Source organism: Mchenga conophoros, linkage group LG10, assembly GCF_057382185.1.
Source record: "Mchenga conophoros isolate Kocher_MC1m ecotype Shallow Benthic linkage group LG10, M_conophoros_male_GT1.1, whole genome shotgun sequence".
Classification (NCBI taxonomy): domain Eukaryota; kingdom Metazoa; phylum Chordata; class Actinopteri; order Cichliformes; family Cichlidae; genus Mchenga; species Mchenga conophoros.
Genome location: NC_140535.1, coordinates 1,413,704 through 1,423,895, shown reverse-complemented (window position 1 = coordinate 1,423,895; position 10,192 = coordinate 1,413,704). Strand labels below are relative to the sequence as shown.

Here is a 10,192-nt window from a genome sequence, read left to right as displayed (position 1 = left end):
GCTTACTCCCCTGGTGCCAGCGTTCTAAGAAATGACTTCCTTCCTGCTGAAGATGACGGGTGTTTTTAGACAGGATGGCAGTCTGAAGTCTGAAGTCTGTCTTCGCCCGATCGACTTAGTCACGCGTTGTTTCCCAGTGTTTTCCAAACCCCGTTCGAGCTTTTTTTGTCCAGCTTGGTCAAAATAATCACCAGAGGAGCGTTTTAGTGTCGTTGCCATATTTGTAGTCCAAGCTGCCGTTCACGCTGTCGATGTTTCCTCTGTGAAATGTTAATATACGGTTTTAAAGAGCTCTTTTTAAAGACATACATCACTGCTGTGGCTACGAAGCCACGCTGTGCTTCTGGTGGGTTTACTCGAAGAAGAAAAAGAGTCACACTCTTGCCATTGTGCCAGTAATAGATACGAGGCTGTGGCCAAACATGCAACCACATTATTGCAGATTGCAAATGTTCACTCAAACTATGTCCAACCACAAGCCCTTAACTTTCACGTGACACTGTTTAGGTCTAATGCTGCAGCATGCGCAGAGCTACACACTACACAGACTGGAGGCGTGTCCTCATACAAATACTTCACATGGTGTATGGAAGTTAGCATTAAGGTCACTTGGACTCAACGCCAGTACAGCTTTAAGTCTCCCTGCATAAAAGACTAAAAGAAAAAATGTTTAATCAGTATGTAATAAATCCTTATGCTGCAGTAATACGTGTGAGTATACAGACGTTACACAGACACTGTGGTAGGAAGAACACCATCCACACCCACAGCGTGCTCCTGTGGAAAGCTGAAGCATAAATAAATGACTGTGAATCCACTCGATACAACAGCAAACGCAGCGTTCATACCTGCGCGCTACACAGCAGATTTGTGCGAAATATCCCATCAGACTGAAACAGCAGCTCTTATGTAACAAACAGCAAACGGCACCTCGGGGACCGAGAAAGCTCACAACACGCACAACTTTGTCGAACGAGGGTTGTTCCACGACTCGGCTATTTATAGATCCCATTCACACTATAAAGCCCCAATTTATACACAGCGCTCTGCACCCCCGTCCTCCTCCTCTGAGTGTGTCCTCAGACACTCTGAGCTATTTATAAAAAGCTGAACAAGTAACTCGGGAGAGTGCGGCTGTCTAATTTCTGCCTTAAACATTGCTTCATTATTTCTAGGTTGGTAGCTTTTGGCTGCAGGGTTGCCATTAATAGCTCCAGTTCATTGCACACACACACCCTTCTCGCACACATTTATCCAGTCCACATCTACACTCGCTGATGTGTGACAGCAGATCTGTCTCAGCCGCCATGACTGTGAGCTTTGATCGAGCGTGGGTTCAAGCAGGCAGGCGGTACGCTGCAGCTCGGTGAGAACAGGATGTGGACATGATGGAAGTTAGGATGAAAACGTGAAGAAAAACTGAGGATTCATAAACATACAGTGAATTGTGTGTGTTTTTAGCGAGATGCTAAAATGATTCTTCTTTCTTCAGGTGTAACCAGGCAACACAGCCCCCGTCTTCAGTCAAGGTATGACCAGGTAAATTGCCTTTTATCCTAAAGACACTTTCAGCAGTAGTAGTAGTGACAGTCTCAGCTCACTGACGTTTACAGAGCTCCCGTCTCAGTACCTGGCAGCGCTTTTCATTGGGAGACACCTAAAAACAAGGATGAATGACACGTTAACCTGAGGCCACGCAGAGCTTTACAGCAGTGCAGGTGATAAACACGAATCCATTCGGCGTCTACTCGGGCGTTCAGGCGTTCTTTGAATTGTGGTTATTTGACCAACTACTTGGCATCTTATCAGGACCTGAGGTGCCTTTCCTATTTCCTGCCTTTATCACTCGCTCACACATGGTGCAAACCTCCCTAATTATTAACTCAGCAGAAAAGCACACAATAACTGGCAGCAAACCAGCAGACTCTGCACAATGGGGGGGGCACAAGAATAAACTTTGACTCCCTGATTAGGAAGACAAGAAAATCTGCCGCGACTTATTTGTAAAGGTTATCATGTACAGCTGAAAGGCCGGGCTTTTACTCTGTTCTTTGGAGCCCTGGCTGGGTTTAATTGACCTCTAAATATTTATCAAACTGGTTTATGTACACGAAACGGAAAAAACTGCCAATTGATGCTTGTAATTTTGGCTTTTTTTCACTACCCGCCATTAATAATCTGTCTGTGTGAGCCAAGGTCCCGTCTGCTGGAGTAACCAGGATAGACAAACGAGAAAACAAAGGGGCGTTGGAGTTTTGACCGGATGGACAGAGTTCAGGTCAGGAAACAGTGTGATCATGGGCCAAAGTTGCAGCTGCCTGTAGTATTTGAGAGCAACGGTCGATTAGATGGAAAATTTGTCTGAGAGTGCGACTTCACACAGACGGTAGAAAGAATGATCTACCTGAGAAAACCTGATTATCTGTATGTAGGAAAAGTTGTCCTCTGCTCATCCTGCACATTTTCCGAAATAAACATAGAAATTAAAATTCAAAGATTACAACCGACGAGACGCTACGCTGGTGGCACCGCTCAGTTCAGGTTTGCTCGTATAACACCAAGTCAGAAAAGTGTAAAAGCCTCCTTTGACGACAACAGAAACTGTGCAAACAACAGTGTAAATATTCGCCTTGAGAATAAGAATGTTTTCAACAGTTAACACTGAAAGCTGCACCACCGTACGGCATAGCATCACTCACAGCAACCAAATGTTTACTGTGATGGATTACCTATTACAGGTGAGAGCTTGGGAAGCAGATTTGCATGGAGCACTGATGGATGGGAGCCTTGAAGGCAGAAAATCAATCTCAAAATTTGCAGAATGCTTCAGAATATATTCTGCAGAAACATAGGGGCATACAATTTGTATTTAATGGGCTGCAAAATATCGAAACACCAGTGCTGTCCTGTAGGTCCTGCAGCGTCATTCCCATTGGCAGGGTGAGATTAGCGTGCATAGCTAATGACAGGTGACACGAAAGGCTCCGCCGCCGTGCATATTGTGTTTCGGTGCTCTCGGCCTGAGGGCCTCATCACTTCTCTGTCACACGCAGCAACCAAAGCATTTCGTTCCTGCTGTCAAACGGTGCTAATTATAGAGAACAGTGATTACAGCTGCATGAGGTCAGAGTTGAGTCTGCCTGTGACATTTCTGCAGTACAACCACATCGTTCCAGGTAATTGATTCTCAACAGATTTGATGTGCAGGGTAATCCAGTCAATGGCAGGTAGCATTTCCTCCCTTGGGTCTGATTCAAGATCAATACAGAAAACAGATTACCTGCTCAGCGATGACACGTGTTCACGCTCACTTTGACCGCTGTGTACAGCCGTCAAATAGAAACAGGGCAACAAATAGAAACAGGGCGACAAATAGAAACAGGGCAACAAATAGAAACAGGCCGACAAATAGAAACAGGCCGTCAAATAGAAACAGGGCAACAAATAGAAACAGGCCGACAAATAGAAACAGGCCGACAAATAGAAACAGGCCGTCAAATAGAAACAGGGCAACAAATAGAAACAGGCCGACAAATAGAAACAGGCTGACAAATAGAAACAGGCCGTCAAATAGAAACAGGGCAATAAATAGAAACAGGCCGACAAATAGAAACAGGCCGTCAAATAGAAACAGGGCAAGAAATAGAAACAGGCCGTCAAATAGAAACAGGGCAACAAATAGAAACAGGCCGACAAATAGAAACAGGCGTTCAAATAGAAACAGGGCGACAAATAGAAACAGGGCGACAAATAGAAACAGGGCGACAAATAGAAACAGGCGTTCAAATAGAAACAGGGCGACAAATAGAAACAGGCCAACAAATAGAAACAGGGCAACAAATAGAAACAGGCGTTCAAATAGAAACAGGGCAACAAATAGAAACAGGCCGACAAATAGGAACAGGCCGTCAAATAGAAACAGGGCAACAAATAGAAACAGGGCTTAAAATAGAAACAGGCCGACAAATAGAAACAGGCCGACAAATAGAAACAGGCGTTCAAATAGAAACAGGGCGACAAATAGAAACAGGGCAACAAATAGAAACAGGCGTTCAAATAGAAACAGGCCGTCAAATAGAAACAGGGCAACAAATAGAAACAGGGCGACAAATAGAAACAGGGCAACAAACAGAAACACGGCAACAAACAGAAACAGGGCGACAAATAGAAACAGGCCGTCAAATAGAAACAGGGCAACAAACAGAAACACGGCAACAAACAGAAACAGGGCGACAAATAGAAACAGGCCGTCAAATAGAAACAGGCCGTCAAATAGAAACAGGCCAACAAATAGAAACAGGGCGACAAATAGAAACAGGCCGACAAATAGAAACAGGGCGACAAATAGAAACAGGCCGACAAATAGAAACAGGGCAACAAACAGACACAGGGCAACAAACAGAAACAGGCCGACAAACAGAAACAGGCCGACAAATAGAAACAGGCCGACAAATAGAAACAGGCCGACAAATAGAAACAGGCCGACAAATAGGAAATTATAAAGCGCTGGAAAAGTTTAGGGAGAATATTTTAATTTGAAAAGTGTCTGAATCCATCAAGAAGTGGAAGCTGGTGTGAGGAGAGAAAAGACACTTCTGCTGAATAAATGAGGATGAAGGGAGGCAGTAATCGCTTAAGCTGTTATACATCGCGAGCTATTAATCTCCGGCGAAGCAATCCCAGACGGAGATGAGATACACCAAGATCCAATTAACTTCATGTGCAAGAGGAACTGGCCTCTGCTGACCAGGTTTCCTCCACCCCGCCGCACAATACCTCGAGGACGTCCCCGAGCCGGGGGCCGTCAAAAGATCGCCGTGTGATCTGACAGCGGACCTTCACGCTCATTTATTCAGTAACTGCAACTCTCCTGAAATTTAAATCATGAGGCAAAACTCTGACTTAATCACTGCTGTCCAAACTTTAACTGTTACAACTGTTTATACAGCTGCAGGCACAAACTTTCCTTCTTCCTCCTCTTATCATTCAACAAAGGCTCAGAGTCCTCAGTCAGCAGAGCTCGCTGGGGTCACCGTGCCGCAACCGCAGACCGCACACACACATGCATATACACACACACACACACACATGCATATGAACACACACACATGCATATGCACACACACACACATGCATATGAACACACACACATGCATATGCACACACGGGAAGTATAGAGGCAGGCTGTGGTGGGACTCGTATAGCTTTTATTGCATTGCTCCTGTTTCATGACATTGTGAATGCCGTGTCTTCTTTATTGTCTTTGGCCTTCAGTCTGGTTTCGTCGCTCCTCCATCACATCTGCAGCCGTGTCAGCCGACATGTTTTTGCTTCCAAAAACTGCTGCATGTTGGTTTGATTAGTCTTTGTTTGCTTGCCAAATCACTCAGTCCTCCACTTTGCTGCAGAAGCCAGCACAGTAATTGTTTAGCTGCGAGGAGGCAGGCCAGTCCCACAATATCAAAGCATTCACAACTCTAATTATCTCTCCATCACACTAGCGTTTGGGTATTTTAATTTCAAGTCTGTCTCATAAACAATTCAGAGTTTACAGCAACAACTGGAACTAACAGTTGAAAAATGCTTCATCCCAGAGAGGACTGGATCTGCATATGCAAAACAAAAATCCCTTAATCCTTTTGTTTATGCTAATTACCCCGGCTGCTCTCAGTGTGTGTGTCTACATGTGCACTATATACACCTGTGTGTGTTTCACTGAGAGACGCTCAGAAACTCACTCTGCTGAGCTCTCTCACAATAATCCCATTGTAGCAGCAGCATTAGCACGTGCACTGGAGCGACCAGGGCAACGTAAATGACCACAACAAGCAGCGGGACACTCTGCCATCCCTCACTCATCCAATCTGAAGGGATCACAAGTGTGGCACCGTGAAAGCTTAAAGGTCTAATCTCCAGCTGGTGTGAAGTCCCCCCTCTGGTGCCACGCCTTCTCCATTCGCTTTGTTTGTGGTTGTATCAGCAGCTAGAAGTTAGATTGGCTTGTCACACCGGCCTCTTCGTTCAATCACTTCCTCATTTAATCGCCTCGTGTTATGACCGTGTTTTACCCTCAACAAACCCCTCCCTCATTAGTCTTTGCGTATGCCGATGGCATGTTTGCCATAGAAACCGAGGCACCATCAACATCGAATATACGGCTGCATCTGGAGAAGCAGCGGCCGCGTGTTGCTGTGGCTTATAGCTTGCAGACTGGGGAGGATCTGCGTTAGACAAAGCGTAAAGCGCTGGCATATTTAGGTCATAGGCTGGTCCTGGTGTGAAGGGTCGCACCAGATGGCCCGGGAGCTTTCGACCTCAGCGTTAATTACAGGAGAATTCCCCGTGGTGCGGCCAGGCTCTAACTGCAGCTTTTTCTCTCTTCCTCTCAGGTGACGAGCAAATGAGGAGCTACCTGAATGCACAACCAAACCTGACAAAGGATGACTAGACGGCGATAAAAGAAAGGCTTCTTTATGCTCCCAGTCATCCTCCCCAAGATCATCATCATCCTCCTCCTCTTGGCTCCTGCTGCTCTCTGTTTTTTTACAGCCTCGCTGAGGTGACTGGAAAGAGGGAGCGTCTTGCCCCTCCTTCTAAACCACAGCCCGGTGAGAAGGTGCTCAACCCACCCTCCACTTGGATCGTGTCCTCCTCGCCTCTGTGAGGATCCTCTGAACTTTTGCAGGCCAAGACCGCCGTAAGCCCTCCTGATGCTAAACTACTGAATGCTGACCACGAACCTGCCCTGTCTGTCTGCCTGTCTGTCTCTTATCGGCTGTCGATCTGCAACAAGTGCCATCGCATCATTACATTCCTTCGGATTTGCACTGACCGCCAACAGCCCTCATCACTAGCTATGTTTACATGCATTCGACTAAGCCACGCATGCTCTGCTGAAGCTAAAGCAGCTGCAGGAAAACGCAGCAGCGGTGCAGGCGTTGTTTATCTCTTTAAACAAGTGACTGATGTCGCATTACTCATCACAGTCTCGCCGCAGTAACAGCAGAAACAGCAAATTCAGTGTTTACACCATAAATCCAGTATTTTCACAGTGAAAGTTTTGCCGTGCATGTAAACAAGCTAGAGCCAAAAATGTGTTGCTTTGGGAAAGGTCAGTGAACGAGCCTTAAAGTCGGAGCTTTCACGCCTGCAGATGTTTCTTTGAGCCCCGCGTGCGTTTCCACTTGGATGAGAACTCGTTATGTTCGGATTGTTTGTGTCGTTTTCTGTTTATGTCGGATTTGAAGCTGGAGGTTACTGCCTATGATTGTTTCCTAACCGTGATGATGCAGTCTGGGCAATTTAAAGTGGACACTGGATATGTATAGTTTATATAATTTATATTTATAATTTATTCTATTCATGCTTTTTCCAAAAGTCAATGTCATGCTAGTCTTTTGACTGTTTATGTACACGAGAAGCAATACTAAGAACATTTAGAAGAAACCAACCTTTTTGTTCCACACTGCCTTATCAGTGAGCTCGGCTTCCCTTTAAAGAGGTCGCTCTCTGATGGTTGGTTTTGAATTTCTGGACACACCACCCACCCACACAGGGACCGAGTCGCTCTTAATGGTGGATCGCAGTCCAATCATCAGCGGTTACAATAGCAGGCATTGTGAAAAGAGGCCCTTCCTCTCCAACTGCAGATATCCCATTGCATCAGTTTATTAGCGAGGGGAATCAAAATCCCAGACAGGAACAGGAAACGCGAGCTCGTATCGTTGCAAACTGATGAATGAGGAATCCCCCTAAAGAGCTGAAAGAGCTTCATTTCTGCCTGCCGTTTCCATGGGTACACATCTCTCGCGAAGAAAACAAAACAACAATTGTCAGTGAGGGAAGCTATAGCATGTAGCTTGCACATAACACAAGCGATGGTGAAGGGTGAAAATGATTATTGTGAAACCTCAGAGCCACTAATGCGATCCCAGGTTTTAAGGGGGAAAGATGCACTTTGCAGACCTGGAAGGAACCACAGAAGGCAGAGGATGCACTGACCGTAGCTGAGGAACAAAAGGAGACTCCGAGGCTGTTCTTGTAGCATTGATGTGTGAGCATGACTCACTGGCTGTGTGGGGGTGCTGTGTGGGCTGTGTCCTTGCTGCCAGATCATTAGCTTTAGCTTCTTCCTCCAACTGCGTGGAGCTCTCTGAATGTGATTCTGTCCCACCCGATGTGTTTACACCACCTCCATCTTCTTAACGAACTAAGCTTCTTACCTTCCATTTATTGATCTTTTCCTTTGTAATGTTATCAGAGGACTTTTTGAATACCTACAGTAGAGATATATATATATAAAGCTATACCATGCAGCGATTTTAATATATTGTAAATGATGGCTTGGATGCAATGTATTTATTTGTTTGTTACATATTGAAGAATATTCTATAAAGGGAAATTTAAGGCTGCAGTATAATAGACTGAGCCATGTGTCACTGGGTTGGAAACCTTTTCCTGTCATACTGAAACAACACACGCCCCTTTTGCATTAGCTGGATTACGATTGGACGTGTCCCACGTGTAGACACAGAAATAAATGCAACGGGTTGTTTTTAAGACACATTAGTCTCATTGTAAGGATGCAATTTATATTAAGCTCATTTATGTGTTTTTATTTGTAGATTCAAAACCATTTTTGCACATTTAATGATCAGGGATTTCTTTGAGCCACCGCCTCGCACCATCGACGGCCCGGCCTCTCGGCGCTGGCGTGTCGTCGTCTGTCATCCGTAGGAACTTCCGCTCTGATCAGACGAGCCACGGATCGAGTTTCACGTTGCCAAAATTCAGTTGATTTAGCACCAGTCCGTCCTTTTATCTGTCGTAAATGTATGTTAACAATCACTGAAGTGATGTCTCGAGGAAATGCTTCTTGTCATACAAGAGTCTGTACAAATAAACTCACGTTGAGCAGAAGAGAAAAAAACAAAAAACAGAAGTTATTTTTATTTTTAGAGGACGTCAGTACACGTGTCCGAGAAGTCAAAGGGTATTCTTTTAGAGCTGGAATGTGATGCTCCCGTGGGTGGATGATGGAAAAATGTACAGGTCTGTAAATCAAATAAACCTATTCACACACACGTCTGTGCGTCTCTGTGTGTCTGTAACGCCACGGCCATGTGTGTTCACGGCGTTTGCTTCGTCTCGCTGTGTGAATCTGAGGACAGCTCGCACTGCGGCAGCGCCTCGACTGATATTTAGAGGCTGCGCGTAAACTAGAGCAAGAATCTGTGTGTGTTTAAATAGTGCTTTAATGTTCGGTGCAAGGATCGGTTCTGGCTGGAGTTGCAGATATTAATCTGTAACGTAGTTTGTTTGTAACTTTAATACAAGGATTCAAATATTTTAGGAGGAAAAATCTTTATTAAAAAGACAAGTGAGTGTTTAGTTATTAAGGCTTCAGTTTTGTGCTGCTTGGCAAAATGTTAATAGTGTTGGTGTCACAGAAATGGAGGAAACCCTGTGAGACTCGCTGTCAATCTGTTTAACCTGCAGAACGCGCGCCGACGTGTCTGTTTGCTCATCACTTGCTCATTTCCATGTGTGTCGTATTTGTGGGGAGAGGCTGCTGGAGCGCAGACACCAGACTTTAACTGCATTCTGCTGCAACAAATCAACCTGACAGACGGACCCGGGGCTTACAGTAGTACACAAACTCAATGCCAAAGAAATTGTGAGGAATGTAAATTTAAAGAAAAGTGTGGATTGATTTGAAAATCTCTCAAACCCGGATTTTATCCCCAGTAGATCCCACAAACCACGTCAAAGGTTTGAATGGAGAAAATCAACATTTTAAGAAAGAAGATCATTTTGAATTTGAAAGTTGGTCCGGGGAGATGTTTACTGCTGCGTAGCGTCCCCTCTTCTTTTAACCACAGCCTGCAAACATCTGGGAGCTGAGGAGACCAGCTGCTGGGCTTCAAGGACAGTAATGCTGATTCCTCCACGGTGATGTGGGATTAAAGCTGCTCAACCAGGTCTCCTCTCTGGGTTAGCAGGCAGGTCAGCACCACGCTGTTGTGTAGATGGGAGCACATGTTGCTCTAAAACCTGCCTGTACCTTTGAACTGTGTTTGCAGACTTCCAGAAGTGCTTCTGAGCCCATGCAGCGATTTGCAGGACCGAATCATGACTGTTTTACAGAATCATGCAGTTCAGCCAGTATTGACTTTCAGCCTTGTCCCTCACA

The 10,192-nt window shown here is 45.2% G+C and overlaps 1 protein-coding gene across 2 annotated transcripts in view; it reads left to right on the top strand.

Annotated features, from left to right (window-relative positions):
* The window catches only part of spns2 (SPNS lysolipid transporter 2, sphingosine-1-phosphate), a 57,193-nt gene extending 48,110 nt beyond the window's left edge, over positions 1 to 9,083 (top strand). Inside the window, exons 12-13 of one of the 2 annotated variants that reach the window (XM_085288094.1) lie at positions 1,493 to 1,529; positions 6,390 to 9,083. In XM_085288094.1, the coding sequence (XP_085144220.1) occupies positions 1,493 to 1,529; positions 6,390 to 6,404 (52 nt within the window). In that variant the 3' untranslated portion in view covers positions 6,405 to 9,083. Of the gene's footprint in view, positions 1 to 1,492; positions 1,540 to 6,389 lie in introns of both variants that reach the window. The other variant, XM_085288095.1, reaches the window with a different exon arrangement.
* The last annotated feature ends 1,109 nt before the right edge of the window (positions 9,084 to 10,192 follow it).